This window comes from Trichoderma atroviride, chromosome 3 (genome assembly GCF_020647795.1).
Source record: "Trichoderma atroviride chromosome 3, complete sequence".
Lineage (NCBI taxonomy): Eukaryota > Fungi > Ascomycota > Sordariomycetes > Hypocreales > Hypocreaceae > Trichoderma > Trichoderma atroviride.
In genome coordinates, this window is record NC_089402.1 from 5593643 (window position 1) to 5609130 (window position 15488).

The 15488-nt window shown below is 45.9% G+C and overlaps 6 protein-coding genes across 7 annotated transcripts; 3 read left to right on the plus strand and 3 right to left on the minus strand.

Annotated features, from left to right (window-relative positions):
* Positions 1–969: 969 nt before the first annotated feature.
* On the plus strand, positions 970–2557 carry TrAtP1_007176 (uncharacterized protein; the record flags this gene model as incomplete). Its single annotated transcript, XM_014082048.2, has 2 exons — positions 970–1164; positions 1241–2557. 2 exons carry the CDS (start codon positions 970–972, stop codon positions 2555–2557), a joined length of 1512 nt encoding a protein of 503 aa, XP_013937523.2.
* A 933-nt stretch (positions 2558–3490) lies between these two features.
* Positions 3491–4787, plus strand: TrAtP1_007177 (uncharacterized protein). Its single transcript, XM_066113414.1, has one exon. The coding sequence runs from the start codon at positions 3591–3593 to the stop codon at positions 4563–4565; it is 975 nt and encodes a 324-aa protein (XP_065969500.1). The 5' UTR covers positions 3491–3590; the 3' UTR covers positions 4566–4787.
* Positions 4788–4812: 25 nt separating this feature from the next.
* TrAtP1_007178 (uncharacterized protein) lies at positions 4813–6720 on the plus strand. The gene has a single exon (XM_066113415.1). The coding sequence runs from the start codon at positions 4958–4960 to the stop codon at positions 6473–6475; it is 1518 nt and encodes a 505-aa protein (XP_065969501.1). The 5' UTR covers positions 4813–4957; the 3' UTR covers positions 6476–6720.
* Positions 6721–10717: 3997 nt separating this feature from the next.
* TrAtP1_007179 (uncharacterized protein) lies at positions 10718–11248 on the minus strand (the record flags this gene model as incomplete). Its single annotated transcript, XM_014082045.2, has 1 exon — positions 10718–11248. One exon carries the CDS (start codon positions 11246–11248, stop codon positions 10718–10720), a length of 531 nt encoding a protein of 176 aa, XP_013937520.2.
* A 326-nt stretch (positions 11249–11574) lies between these two features.
* TrAtP1_007180 (uncharacterized protein) lies at positions 11575–13712 on the minus strand. Of its 2 annotated transcripts, XM_066113416.1 has the most exons (6): positions 13526–13712; positions 13012–13473; positions 12429–12944; positions 12170–12346; positions 11700–12117; positions 11575–11644 (listed from the first exon to the last, which is right to left on the minus strand). In XM_066113416.1, the coding sequence occupies exons 2-5, from the start codon at positions 13374–13376 to the stop codon at positions 12105–12107; spliced, it is 1071 nt and encodes a 356-aa protein (XP_065969502.1). In that variant the 5' UTR covers positions 13377–13473; positions 13526–13712; the 3' UTR covers positions 11575–11644; positions 11700–12104. The 2 variants fall into 2 exon arrangements, with proteins under 2 accessions (XP_065969502.1, XP_065969503.1); XM_066113417.1 differs by having other exon boundaries at positions 12170–12944.
* On the minus strand, positions 13522–15032 carry TrAtP1_007181 (uncharacterized protein; the record flags this gene model as incomplete). Its single annotated transcript, XM_014082044.2, has 3 exons — positions 13522–14066; positions 14131–14676; positions 14879–15032. The coding sequence occupies 3 exons, from the start codon at positions 15030–15032 to the stop codon at positions 13522–13524; spliced, it is 1245 nt and encodes a 414-aa protein (XP_013937519.2).
* Between the last annotated feature and the right edge of the window lie 456 nt (positions 15033–15488).

Sequence of the window (15488 nt, forward strand, 5' to 3'; positions counted from 1 at the left end):
CCTTCCGTTGAAAAGAGTCTCAAAATTTGGCAAAATGGGCTTAAAGTTGATATCCTTGGCACAACAACTGCGGCACAGCACTTTTCCCCTGATCAGGCCCAAGCAGATGAATGCCGTTGTCTATACCTTGATGTGACAAATCTAAATGCTCGTTTACGATTTTGCCCAATGGATATCTCAGGATATAATAAGAGTAAGATAGGATAAGCTCGTATCTTTGCGAGTATTCGCTTTCAACACCTCGGGGTTACATTCATTAAGATATATCTTCTTGTGATAATCGGCTTAAATCGCCACTTTCAGTCCGAATCTCCAGTGTTCTCCACCGGAAACGCTGAAGGGATTGTTACCAGGCTCTTTTTAGTGTAGTTTGCGTTCTAGGGAACGGATTTTTGAGGCAGCATATTTGCTTGGGCAAAAAGGAATGCCGAATAAGAAGCCGAGGAGGGAGTATTGGAGCATAATCTTCTTCTCACTAATATAGACGTATCTTAAGAAGTGATTTCGGCCAGTATGAATTGGACGGGAGGTGGGGGATACTATCTGTTAAATTGTAAGCACTGCATCTCGAAATCAGGAGGTATATGCATTACCTAGATGTACTAGGTCAACAATCCGAGTCCACCCTGCTTCATATCCAAGCTTCTTTGAATGATTCATGGTTAGCGTCTTCGCATTCAACCGAAATCAAGTGTTGTTACAGGAAATATGCACCTGTGCTTGTAAGACGGACCTCCTCCGATACGAATACGAGGTGAGAGATACCACGAGCTTCGCCCTTACTCGTACTCGCATGATGAGTTCACCGCCCTTGCAGCAATCATTGGTCGTGCCCGTAACAGATGGCATGGTTACATAACACAATAGACAAAAGTTATAAGTTCAAAGGATTCCAACTATGATACCTGGTTTTGAATAGAAGCACGTCTGCATTTACCTCTATTCACTTTAAAGTCACTTGTTGAGATCATGGAGTTGCTGTTAAGCCTTTTCGTCTGGATTCTTGGAGCTTTGGGAGCCATCATCGCCGTGAACCTGTTCCGACAGGCACTTCCACGAAGTAAAGACGAGCCGCCTACTGTATTTCACCTGTTGCCATTCATAGGAAATGCTGTGTCGTATGGCATAGACCCTCCTAGGTTCTTCAACAAGTGCCAAGCCAAGGTAAGCCAGATCCGCTACTTGCGAAACGCTTTCATTCTCGCCATAAAATATATATGCTAATGTTGTTTTTTTAAAGCACGGAGATATTTTCACGTTCATTCTTCTTGGCAAGAGGATTACATGCTATTTTGGCATCGATGGCAACGATTTTATCTTGAATGGTAGCCACGATGATCTCAGCGCCGAGGAGATCTACTCCCCTTTAACGACGCCAGTCTTCGGTTCCGATGTCGTATACGATTGCCCGAATTCAAAACTGATGGAACAAAAAAAGTTTGTCAAATTTGGTTTGACGCAACGAGCCCTCGAGTGCCATGTTCCGCTCATTGAGCAGGAAGTTGTCAATTATATCGGAAGCGAGGCGTCTTTCCTGGGGAAGTCTGGCACAATGGATGTCTCAAAATCATTGGCTGAGATTACCATTTTCACTGCTGCCCGAGCTCTCCAAGGAGACGAAGTTCGTGAGAAATTGACGGCCGAATTCGCGACTTTATGCCATGATCTCGATATGGGCTTCCAGCCGATTAACTTCTTGATGCCGTGGGCACCACTGCCACATAACCGCAAGAGGGACGCCGCGCATTCCAAGATGAGAGCCATATACACGAGTATCATAGAAAACCGCCGAAAAAGCAGACTCAAAGATGGATCGGACATGATATGGAGCCTGATGAACTGCAGTTACAAGAATGGCGCGCCAGTCCCAGATAAGGAGATAGCACATATCATGATCACGCTGCTTATGGCTGGACAGCATACCTCATCCTCGGCCAGCTCATGGATAATACTTCATCTCGCATCGCGCCCAGATATAACAGAACAGCTATACCAAGAACAAGTTCAAAATCTCGGCCATAACGGCAGACTCTCGCCGCTACAATATGCCGATCTAAGCAAGCTCCCCTTACTACACAATGTGGTGAAGGAGACGCTACGAGTCCACTCTTCAATTCATTCAGTCATGCGCAAAGTCAAACGGCCAATTGAAGTCCCGGGGACTCCCTATGTCATTACACCGGACAAGGTCCTCCTTTCATCGCCACTTGTAACAGCGCTGAGCAATGAATTTTTCCCCAATGCCCAAAAATGGGATCCACACCGATGGAGAAGTCTGGAGAAGGAGACTGATACCTCGGACGATTCCATATTCAAGGGAGCTAGAAGCCCATACTTGCCATTCGGCGCAGGTCGACACCGGTGCATCGGCGAAAAGTTTGCTTATTTGAACCTCAGCGTCATTGTGGCCACCATGATACGCAACTTTCGGTTCTTCCTACTAGATGAAAGCGGGAATCTCCCCCAGACAGACTATTCGTCTCTATTCTCCCGACCAAAGCAGCCGGCTATGATTGGCTGGGAACGCCGACATCACGAACATAACGGGCTGCCTTAAGATATTGCCCAACCGAAATGGTTGTTACCTACAGATTATGTAGTTTTAGCTATCATTAATGAATATTCAACTTTATTTTAGTAAAGACGTGCATATAAACGTAGTTACGACGCTGTCATTTGCCTGACCTACTCTCTAAGAGAAAAGCGACTCATTGTTTGCATCTAGATTAGACGTCTCGAGTTCTATCTTTTTCTTTTGTTTGTCTTTACGCGGCTGGATTTCGGATACTGTAAATCCTGTTAGGCTGCTCATGCTACCCAGTCCTTTGAATTATGTCTCTGACTTGTGTCTTGTCTTAGAAATTACGGCAACACTATACTCTGATACCCCTAGTTTAGCTCAACAAGCACATCGTGACTTGCAGAATATGCGCCAAGCGGATGCTTCGTTGGTAACAACAACGGCAACCTCACCAGGCCCGTTACCTGCTTTGAGAGGGATTAGTAGCAGGCTATCATCGCTCAAAGAGAACATCAATTTTTTCACCTCAAGGATTGCAGTCAGCGAATCTCAGCTAACGCTACCCTGAAGCAACGGCCGCCCTTCGGCTCACACACACTTGGCTAACTGGGCCGCTAAAAGAACATAGCTCGCAAGCCCTGCTGCTCGGCGTGCCCAGTGTACCACAGTTATATAATCCAAAACCGTTAGCAGACATTGGACTTGGAAATACTTTGTAATCGTCAAACTGCAGTGGGTTCCCATATACTACGGGAATATCGTTATGGCTGAAACGAAACTGTCTTTAAGCTTACGTGCGGACATTTATGGAGCAGTATATCTTGGTTGCTCCACACAATACCGCAGTCTTATGTAGAGACGAGAATGTATTTGTAACGAGCGTGGTGGAATTAAGTGGATCGTGAGGCAAACGAAGATCAACTGAGATCATCTTTACTATGGCGATTGACTGCAAGCAGCGTTACTACCGTTTTGTGATAAAAAGCTGCGTTACTCTCCTCTATATTTAGTATGGACCATATCCGATGGCAATAGCGTCTTTGTATCAACAACAATAAACATTGGCATTATGACTAGACAAATCACAGTTATCGGCGCAACCGGCATCCAAGGGGGGTCTGTCATTAGAGCCCTGTTAAAAGACAGCGGCTACTCGCTGACAGCCATCACTCGAAACAAATCAAGCGACAAAGCAAAAAGTCTTGCTTCAGATGGCGTTCGTGTCATTGAGGCTGATCTCGATGATATTGCCTCTCTCCAAGTAGCGTTTGCTGGAACATCCATCATTTTTGCCGCGACCAACTTCTTTGAGCCATTCATCAAATACGGTAATGAAGAGGCCATTGACATCGAGACAAGGCAGGGCATCAATATTGCTAAAGCTGCAGCTGCAACACCAACGCTAGAGCACTTTGTCTGGTCGACGCTTCCCAACGCCTACCGAATCAGCGATGCCCGGTTCGCTATTCCTCATTATGTGAGCAAAAACAGGATCGACGACTTCATCAAGGCGGATCCGATACTCCTCCAAAAGACGACATTTCTCTGGGTCCCCACTTACGCATCGAATATGAACTATCCATTCTATCAACCGTTTCCGATTCCAACGGCCGGGAAGAATCGGTATATCCAATTTCAACCAACTCCAGCATCTGTGCAATTCCCCATGATTGGCGATGCAACTATCAATATTGGACTTTTTGTGCGCGCCATTATAGAGCAACCTAAAAAGACGCTTGGCGGAAAATTTGTCAATGGCATCACCGACATTATGACGGCTGGAGAGATGCTTGCGACTTGGGCATCGGTGCGTGGCGTGGAGGTAGAGTACGTGCAGATAGACAAAGCGACGTATTATAGTTTATGGCCGCAATGGGGTAAAGCGATGAATAAGATGCATGAGTACTTGGAGTGGGCTAAGGATCGTAGCTTCTCGGGTGAAGACGGTATCCTCTCTATGGAAGATCTCGGTATCGTTGGATTAAGGGACACGCGGACTGCGTTTGCTGAGATGAGCCGATTGGATATTGGAAGGCAAATGTAGAGGGATGGAGCCATAGCACAGAGCACCTAGCTATAGGCACCAGCGGCCCTGTCTGAATAGAGAGAAATTTAGTAACAAGTGCCCTGTCTTGATGGAAGTGATGGAAGCTGGTGTGTGTACAAGTAAGCTGCGCTGCGTCTTCACATAATGACACTGCATAGTACGAGGTACTCGTATTCGTACGCCGGCGGTAGGCTGCAGTGAGAAGTCTGTCTGCGTATTGATTAGGGACGGTAATGATTAGCTAGGAGGAACCACTCCGCCTCTATTAGTAATGCAGAGCCGTTTAAATCGACTCGGTCGCTATGGTACAGCCATTAACTCCGAGATATGTTTGCACTGCTTGAGCATTTTCGCTGTTGATTGAGTAAGAACACATACATAACTGCTCAATGTCTCTCCGAAAAAAGGCATGTGCCGCCTGTGTTTCTTCAAAACGACGATGCGATCAGTCGCGGGCAGCATGCCATCGATGCGCCAAGCTACGTTTAACCTGTCAATACCCATCTTCGTCTGCGGGGATCACGCTTGAACCCCGTATAGCAATCTCGGACGGTTCAGTTTTGCCCTGTGACGAAACATCGGCCCCTTTCACTACCGATAGTTTGGCGTGGGATAGCTCCTGGGGCCAACAATGTCTTGGATTGGACTTCACAATTTCGCCGCATACAGTAACACTCCCTATGTCACACCTGGACACGGGAGACTTGAGAGATCTCGGGGAAACAGCGTTGCAAAGCAGTACCCTAGTCAACCAGTTTCAGGCTGCTTGCGATGAGAATGCCGGAGCCGAGCATATTTCCATTCAGGATAATCAACCAGCAGCATTGCCTCGCCACGGTGCATCTGAAGAGAACAATTTTTGCCCATCTTTTTGTCAGCGCACAGGTTTGCATCAAAATCAGTTAGTGCTGGCCGACTTCAGCGTTGTGCCTATGTTGCATGATGCAAACAGATGGACATTCTGCGCCAGTAAAATGGTGTCCTACATTACCGCATTTGCCAAGACGGCATCCACCGACTTCATTGCGTCGTACAACCTACAGTCCCCTCTAACGGCTGCACTAGGAGTATGCGCCGCTCATGAGACTCTGACTGGGCCAAGTCGCGTGGTTCTTGATAAGCTTATTGAAGCTGAGATAGAGAATCTGATTTGGCATGTACCACAGCGAACAACACTATCGGTGATTGATCCATCTATCTCCGGGGATATCCACAATTTTACTCCAATAGATGACTTGCAGCTTTTCAGGGAAGAACTTGCTCGGGTGCAGGCTATGACGCTGTACCATATCATAAGATCGTTTGGCAGCGATACCGCACAGAGGCGTCAAGCGGTACATAATGAGCCGCTACTAGCAGCTTGGACGACATCGCTGCAAGCGCGAATACATAAATTGTGTTGTACAGTGGATCAGAATATACCAGATCACGCAGTCTCGAGCCTTTCACCACGTTTGAGACCTGACCAGAGTACATGGGTACCTTCAAATGGGCAATATAGCCACCTTGATAATCGCGGCTTTGATTCGGGTCCACTCAGAGAGGAGGAACTTGAAAGTGCGCATCGTACTATTCTTATATCTTACTTCGTGCGAGCTATCTATATGGTAGTAACATTTGGGATTTGTCCCCTAATATCGGAGCTCGAGTCTTTAATGGTCTCTGTACCTGCGAGTGTGAGAGGGCGGAAACACAGCCTAGGAAGTGGCAGTCTGTTTCCGCCTTGTATCTTCTCATCTTTGGGCCTCCAAGGGTCTGATGGTTTAAGACTCTCGTACAAAGAACTTCTTGGGTTATGGGAGCAGGGCTACATGTCTACTTCGGATTTGGAAGATGAGTATACCCAGCTTCTACTGGTTGCATGTAAAGGAGTAAGCATCCTTTCAAGCGGTCCTGGGGAGTTTTAAATTTAATTATATGACACTGGAGTTCAGGGCTGGAAGTTCTTTTTTTCTACAATACAGCACCTTTCTTAACGCGGGGTCATCTTGGTGTGATAGAAAATTAGTCCCTCTTGGTTAGGAGCCTGTTTTCTCACATAAGCCTCGACCAGGGCTGCGTCTTAAAGTAACAGTAAATCAGCGCAACACATGACAGCTTTTGTAATTTGGAAACCTAGGTGTGTATTTCAAGCACTAGATATGGACTTGCTGCTATTCCAAAGTAACTTCCTATCAATGGTATTTTGCATAGCGCTATCCTATGTTTACGTTTAAGAGTCAATGTGATCCACACGCGGACAAGGTAAAAAGCTGCCAGTGTCTACAACGTTCTTTATAGAAAAGTAGGTGATTGATAAGATGTACAATGCGTTTTTCAGCCCATGTTAGGCTACTTAAGCAACGGAAATCGAGTATTGTGTTGTGGTAAATACAGCATTTGAACCTATTAGATCTGTTAGAGCAATTCCCAAATTACTGTCATCAAGATTTCAGTCACCTATAAATGGTTCTGTGCCTGCCTGAAGACTTGTCACAACCATACTTGTGCTTACACCCTGACTGGACGTGAGATAATTAAAAAAAAGCTTCAGGTCGCCATTCCAACTGTTGATATTGCTAGGTGCCACAAACGAGAAGACAGTAGTGCTACCGTTAGGGCCTTTAAATAGTTGCCACGAAACACCGTTGATTGTAGGCGTAGCAATTGGTGTACTTCCTGTGCTGGAGATAGGGCCTGCACCACCGTATTTGCCCAACCAAATCATTATCTCGTATTGATTGGCGGAAGATGCAGATGGTGCAAGCCATAGATCGTAGGCTACATCAGCGACAAGCTGAGATCCACTGTATCTACGGTAGCACTTAGCAAAAATTGTTTCATGAGTCCATGTTCTGCATACTTACTGCCAATTCCACGCTGATGGGATGGACATTATCCCAGATAGTGCTTTGTCGACGTTCTCCAGCGCAACATTGGAGTACGATTTCACGTTTGAGTTCCCGCCCGTCCAGGTCCATGAGGTTGACCACGAGACTGAATTGCCTTGAAGCGAGTTGAAAGTTGTGCACTGCTGTCCAGAAGTGGCGGTTGCAGCTCCCCAATTGTTGTGATATATAGTATATGGGCCTGCTTGTTGACTTCCAAAACTTCCACACCAAGTAATTGCCCGTGGTTCAATTGAAGATATAGGACTGGCTCCAGAAGAAGCAATAAGCCATCCAGGTATCAAGTATGAGCTGAACTTCATGCTTATGTTGCGAATAGGTTGGAGGGACAGTAAAACGAAGTGTTTCCACGGCATCAAGCCTAGAAGTTTTGGAGCGCTTTTGTGACATATAAGTAGTTTTTGAGTGTTGAGAAGCCCCATACAGTTGATCAACAGTCATAAGGTTGCATCCGATGACAGATTATCCGCCACATGCAAAAGGGTGCCACGGATGATCTACACCCGTATTGGATAATGCCGTAACCGTGTTAGGCGTTTCGGGCATCGCAGTCTTCTTGTTTTTACAAGTTGCGCACCAATAGCTTCAAAACGGTTAATTACCAGACTGTGATCCAAGAGAATCTTTTGTTTTCACCTTCCGTGCACGGTTAGATAGACATGTGTTTATCCTGGTAGATCCTTGGCCCTCCCTTCACAACCCCAACACAATTCGGATTGTTGTTAGCACGATTATTCTCGAACAATGAGTGGAGTTTACTCCACAACATTTAACTACGGACAAAAATGCCATGCTACATCTTTGCGATATACACGTTATTACGGGAGTGTGATCTATATAGCTGCATAGGAATTAGCTCGGAGAATCACTCAGTGGACTTTTACTCCGTTTAACCGGAGAGCAAGCTTGATATGGCATACGAACAAGGGAGTTGATAGGTGCGGCAAAGCTGAACGGCAATCAGACGATTTAATACTTCTACATCGGGTGAATGTGTACCGAGTAGTTTCATTGAACAAAGTGAGCTGAGGGTATACGTAAGGAGTGCAAAAGTTCTCTATTTATAATTATCTCCCGAGTTAAAAAGTAGGCTTTTATTTTGTACCGATTATACCTGGTGTCGAAATGGCATTGAAGCGTCTGAGACATACTTATCGAAATCTATACACTGTATGTCCACGGAAGGTGATGGTCGGCGCAGACATAGTCCTGCCGCTCGCAATACTTTGAACGATAGTCTTTCCTCGATTATTTATTTAACGCACTTCGAACGGCTTCGCTATTAAAGGAGGCTCTCTACGCTACAAAAAGACCCTGACTACCCTCAATCTGAACTGTATACATTTCACGTGCTGAAATATCGTAGACATCATTACCATACTTTGCTGCGGTTCAAAAGCCTCAAAAGGCTAGTATTGGATTTGATTATTATTATTTGCTTATTTGTCTTCTTCACAGTTAATTTACTCACAATATCGCACCACAGAGCCAATCTGTATGGTGGATTCAAATCACGTAGCCATGGTTGGTATGTCTGGCCTGTAAAAGTAGATTAATCTGCAAATTCTTTGTAAAGTGCAAAAGGACCTGAGCTATACATGGACAAGGAGATACAGCCAGATGGGTATCCCTGGTATGTAGAGACTGCTTGATAAAATGGCATGGGAGACAACACTGCCATGCGTTAAACATGGCGCTAAAACTTATTGTCTATCTGCAGATGAGTATGAAACCCGGAATAATAAAGTAAATATGAGCGGGCAAAAAGGCCAGGCCCGTGCTTTTGTCTTGCAGCAAAAATGAATTCAATCTAGGGTCAGATCATCTTGAAGCTTGGAAAGAAGCCAGAGATCAGTTAGCTAAGTCTGAAATGAAGATCTCTGCTTATACCACTACAGAAGAACGACCATGTGCCCACTGAACTTGTGTCAACTCTTATGACTAAAGGCCTAACGCCGAGCACTCGGCAAGCACTATCTATTCGTATGACGAGCAAAAGACAAGCTCCTTTCGCATGTTTAAGCTGTCCATCCAGAAAAGATCGCAGCGATATGATAATAATGGCGCCTTGTGCCAATTGTAGGCAGAATGGTAATGAATGCGTACCTAGGTAGTTAGGTAGCCCCCAAAGCATAAGTGGGTGATTATCGGCTCCAACCATTGCTTCGAGATGTACTGCATTATATGGATGCAATTAAGATTCTGTGTTTCTACAGCAGCTTAGCTATAAACAGACTTCCAATTTCCGAAGTATGTGTCGTCTTTTAAAGATTTGTCAGAACAGTAGCTCGATCTGCATGCTAATTGGAATGTCGGGATGTTGGAGTCTTGGTAAGTAGTAGTATCTAAGGAACGATACAATTTATCTTGATCTTTTGCACGGGAACTACATCCCGTAAAATAAGGATGCCTACTTGATGATAGCCAGTCACCTGAGAGCTGTGCTACTGATTTACGTGAGGCTTTGATTACATCAATTTGAATAGCTAATCAGTTATCTCGATATTGCCATTTATATATCTCTATTTGCCTTGACACTGCTAAACCTCCGGCATGTGCTTACAAAGAAGCTTTTGGTGCCTGTCGATTATCATCATGTGGTAGGCGCTCGATAATACCTGGAACTCCCCCCAACACAATCGCCAAACTGTGTTGCCCTATGTCGGCTAGACTTTTGCATCCTGACAACCTCATGCATACCTCAAACTCCTCCCTCAATACCTGCAAGGCTCTCTCAACACCATCTTGGCCATTGAAAGCGAGTCCCCAGTATGGGATTCTCCCAGCAAAACATATGTCGGCACCAAGCGCAAGAGCTTTGAAGACATCACTTCCCCTACGGATTCCACCATCAATGCCTATCATTAGCTGGCTTTCAGTCGACCGTTTGGAATTGATGCTTCGAGCCGCTGCTACGCAATCCGATAGAGCTTCAAGTGTAGCCGGAGCACTGTCGAGCTGGCGACCGCCGTGATTAGAGATAATGACTCCTTTCACGAAGGGATACTGAGCAACTGTAATGACATCCTCGGGTGTATAAATGCCTTTGAGCCAGATCTCCATGTCCGGCGGGGTGATTGAGCTAAGCCAAGGCAAATAGTCAGAGGCGGAAACGGTAGCATCCCTAATCGCATTCTTGAAGTTGTTGGGGTTATACGATATATTAGGAAATGCGAGGTGCTCCGGAAGGTCTGTGCCATTTCGAAGCCTTAAAACTTTGCCCTCAGTAACCACTTGTGTAATTTTTTAATGATGATTAGCTTACTCGTTCAATCGGCGTCCGACAGTAGGCGAATCCGCCGTGATGAGAAGGGCCCTGTAGCCTGCTTTGTGAGCCCGAGCAACAAGTTCTAATGTGTAGTCTTTCCGACTTGCACTCGATTTTTGGATAGCATAAGGTATCTTGCTTTCAACCTCATCGCAGGCGATAATAACCTCTTCGAGAGGTTTCGTCGCCCAGGCTGATAAGCACATGGCTATACCTGCCTTCGCGGCTGCGTGTGACGTTGCGACTTCGCCATCAGGATGTGCCAAGCAGTGCATTGCCGCAGGCGAGAATCCAAATGGCCAGGAAAGCTTTGTGCCAAAGATGACTTTACTAGTATCGATCTCTTCCACATCACGCAGAATTCTAGGCATAATGCGGTAGCGGTTATACTCCAGCTCGTTTGCTCTAAGAGTGGTGAGATCCTCTGCCCCTCCGTTGATATACTGTGCCCATTTGGGGTCCAGCTTGGCTAAAGCAGCGCTGCGTATATCGGAAATTGTCCAAACTTCGGAAATCGGCAGCATATTTTCTTAAACTTCAAGTAAAACGGGTTTGCAACTCGAATGAAGATTCTGGGAACTGTTACAAAATGAAAAACGCATTGGATAAAGAGTGCTGGGGCATACTTATAAAAGAGCTAATGGAGATGATTGTTCAAGACCAAAGATTGTTCAAGATAACAAGGCCTACAATCCATAACTGGTTGCCATGTCTGAAGTGTTACAAATCAAATCAACTATGGTGCATCGTAACAGCCAATCACCAACGGGACAAGTGCTTTCGAGGTTGGTCAATTTGAGATGTCCGGGAAGTCCGACAAATCCGTAAAACTGTTCTAGTTTCTAGAATATCCATTAGGCGTGACAAAACCGTTAACCGATAGGTAGCAGCCATGGTCTTCAGCAAAGTGGCTGCCCCGTCTTGCTCAAAAAGTAAGGTCAGCATTTCTACCGCTGGTGTGTTCGATTATCTCACTTTGCAGTCGAAATGTCTCTTATAGTCGGCCGTGTCTTGCACTTCTAGTTTCTCGATTCGCAGCTAATAACTCATCTCGCTATCTTGTTTCCGGTCGCATAGCGACCTCAGGATCGAAAGTGACACGATCCTATCACTCACCTGCGTAATTGTCAACTTAGTTCCCTCTATTTTGACCCTTACTACTGGTGACAAAAAAGGACAAATTGTTGAAAGAATTCTTCGGTATAATCCTCCTTTTTTACAAGATGTTTTGCATACTTGAGAAAAATATGTAGTTGTATCTTTGCTTCTTCCATCTCATCAAACAGGCCGCTTTCCTCAAGCGTAAGTGCTAGGCTAAAGTAACTTCGAGCTACAGCGCCTGCCTGAGACTCACAGTCTTTGAGAATATTAATTGCAGATTTAAAAAAATATGCTAAATTGGTTAATACAACGGTCATATAAACTAAGTCAACAGGGGAACTTACGCGGCCTGAGTAAGATCTGCTCGAGAGCGCAAAAGAGAACCAAGTTTATGGCAGACAAAGGCTGTATATGAGTGGGTCGGCGACTTCAATTGCCGTATCCTCAGGCAATCTTCAAAAGCAGAAAATGCAGCGTCTTGCTTCATAGCAAGGAGCGTGTTGCCTGTATTAAATTGAACGCTGATATTGATTCGTGTTAGCAAGCCACCATGGTTGGTTATTGTACACCAAGCTCTCTGACTCAGAATACCAGGACTCTTACATGGCCATGCTCAAACTGTCAGTACCATATGCTTCTAGTGTCCAGTCACGGGCTTGACGACACCAGAACAGGGCATCCTCCAGTAGGCCTTTGGCACGATACGCAATGGATAAGTTCGCCGCCCAGTCTCCCCGCGAGCTTTTGTTTTGGAATGTATCCAGGAGTAACTTGAAGGCGTAAATGCTCGGCTCTGCTACACCACAAGCCAGGTGCGTAAGGGCAATGTTGCCATCAACAATGGCCATCACCTCGACGTCGTAAGACTCTAGTGTCCCATCCTCAATTAATGCAACACGATGATTGTCTGCCTTCTCAAACCACTGCCGGCCATGATCCGGAAGATTGAGTTCGTATTCAATAGTTCCAAACGTGTTGTACATATCAGCCGTCAACCGACGCATATACTGAGGGAAATAGCCAGGGTGATTTTTCTCCTCTATTGCAACCTGCAGGATTGAACATGCTTCTTTTACCATCTCAGTGGCTGTTCCAAAATTGCCTCGCTCAGATAAATACCTAAATCAGGGAAAGAGTTAGCAGCGCGGCATGCATAAGTTTCAATTGCGAGTAGGTAATACTGTACCATGCGCAGCGGCGAATCACCTCACACAGCATAATTGGTGGTCGTAAAATGTTTCGAAAGCGTCCATATATTTTCATCAGCGCGGAAAGATGAGGGTGAAGCAGCGCGCAGTCGTCCCATTCTTTGAGGAGGGGCGAGCCGCCTAATCCTTTTGGAAAGCACGCATTCAGGGCAAAGACCGCCCAATCGAACAGATAAGCAAGATCTTCAGACGCAATCGACTTTAAAACTGCTTCTCTTACAATCCTATGGCAACCGAATCTGTTGCCCTCTGGGCTCCTTGTCAAAAGTGAGATGCGTATTAGTGTAGACGCGGCTGTATCGACCGTTTGGCAACATGCTAAGTTAAGATAAATTACCCGCATAAAAAACGTGAGTCATACGTACAAGGATCTTTCTGGGAAAATGTCGCGCGTGCAGGCTACGAGCCGGGGAAATGCATCGCTGGGGCCATTGTGTGTTCTAGTCAAATGGTTAGTCAAATCCGCGTATAAGAAACAGAATAGTCGCTCACTTAGATTTATAATCATGGCACTCGATTAATTCGATAGGTACATCGTCAGGATCAAAAAAGGCAAGAATCTCCCTCTTAGCTTCTTCGTTGATATTGACCAGAGCCATTGTCCATGTGCGATGAATGGAGATTTCATAAAAGCGATCTGGGTTCCCAGGCTGGAAGAGTAAATTTGTGTCAAAATCGGTATAGTGTTGTAAGAAGCTGGTGTAAGACAGGTTCGCCATTCTGATATATGAGCCAATGGAATTCAGCACCAATGGCATGTTGCCGAGACGATCTGAAATGGATTGAGCGGCGCCAACCTCTTCTTTAGTAGCGTTTACATAAGGATTGATGTCAAGCATAAAACTCAAACTCTCTTTGGGGGTAAAGAGTGGAACTTCGAGGCATTCATGGCCATATGCTGCCGCCACTTCACGGTTCCGAGTGGTGAGAATGATTGATCCATGAGCTCCCACAGGCCAAGTCTGATCGATAGCATGCTCACCTTCGACGTTGTCGAAGACCATGAGCCACTTGACCCGTCGATTGGCCGAACCTAAGCATCAGTAACTATGATGTTCGATTGCGCCGCATTGTGCAGAAAATGATATGAGTCTGACCTATGGTGGCAGTCATGAGCCACTTAGTAAAAGTTCTAATCAGCGCTGCGTCCTGCCGAGAACCTGTTGGCGGCCCAAGCTGTAATAAACGAGCGTGAGTAAGGAACGACTCTCTAAGCTTCTCTTCTGTTTCGCCTCGGATCCAAAAAATAGCATCGTAATCGTCGGCATGCCCATATGCGAATTCTAGTGCTAGTTGGGTCTTGCCAACGCCTCCTAATCCGTATAAAGAGACTGCCAGCAGTCTCGAGACTTCTGTTCCAGGCATAAGGCAGCTTTTCATTCGGGCCATCAATTCTGCACGGAAGTGGAAGCGGAGATTGCGCCCATAGGGAAGTTCTTTATACGGGAGCTGATCAGTCATGGCGGTGAATGCGTTTGCGGATAATAGCTTGATGATGTTGTTGTGCTGTTCCTGTTGCACCTTGAATTTCGCCCAGTCTACTTCCGCTTCAACCCAGGCTGTCTTCTCCTGAAGAGCGACAAGGCGCTTCGACGCTTGGATACTAAAACGTGTCACACGACGATTCACAAAGAGAAAGTTTTCTGCGCAGCGAAGACTTGTTAGTTAAATGAGAGGACGGAGATGCCCCGATACCACAAACAATGATGGCGCCTGACACATGTGGTGATACAGCAGCAATGGAACTAAACGGCCATGAAGGGACTGAGAAATAAAAGGGAATAAGATGATTTATGGCACGTCTCGGTTGTTGCACGGAGTGATACTCCAACGGGATCAACTGACTTATTGGATGGGCTCTAAGGAACTCGATTGCATCCTGGTACTGGGCAATGAGCTCCGCGTAGTAGCATATCAATGCGTGCTGAAGCCTTGCCGACAGGTCTCGGGGACCAAATTCTTTCAAATACTCTTGGAAACGGGGTAGAGAGCGCTCCATCCGCTCAAATACATCTGTTGTTGCTTCAAGCGTTTCTTCGTGCTTTGCGGCAAGCTAGCTTCCGTTTTGAGCAGACAGGTTCAAGAGCCATGGACTGGCCCGCCAGTTATCCCGGGGCTTTGGCATAGAGAGTACGTAGCTCGAGTATCAGGGCTAGTGGACCCCACACAATGCCAGCAATGTCAGGCTTCGCCTGGACGGTCGTGTTTACGACAGTTGAAAAGGCTCTGAGTTGTGCCACGAACGTTTGCGTCTTTTTCAAGCTTTTTGCAGTTTTCGTCCCAGAATACTTGACAGTCAGCGCATGGTAATGGAGTAGGAGATCTTCTTGCGAAGTAATATGTCTTATCCGATTGCGTTCTTTGCTGCTGAGACGCGTGTTGTAATACTCCCATGCCCGACTCCAGACGTCGATAAATTCATTGTTCATAGTGTCCGCCGCTTAGAGCCCCTATA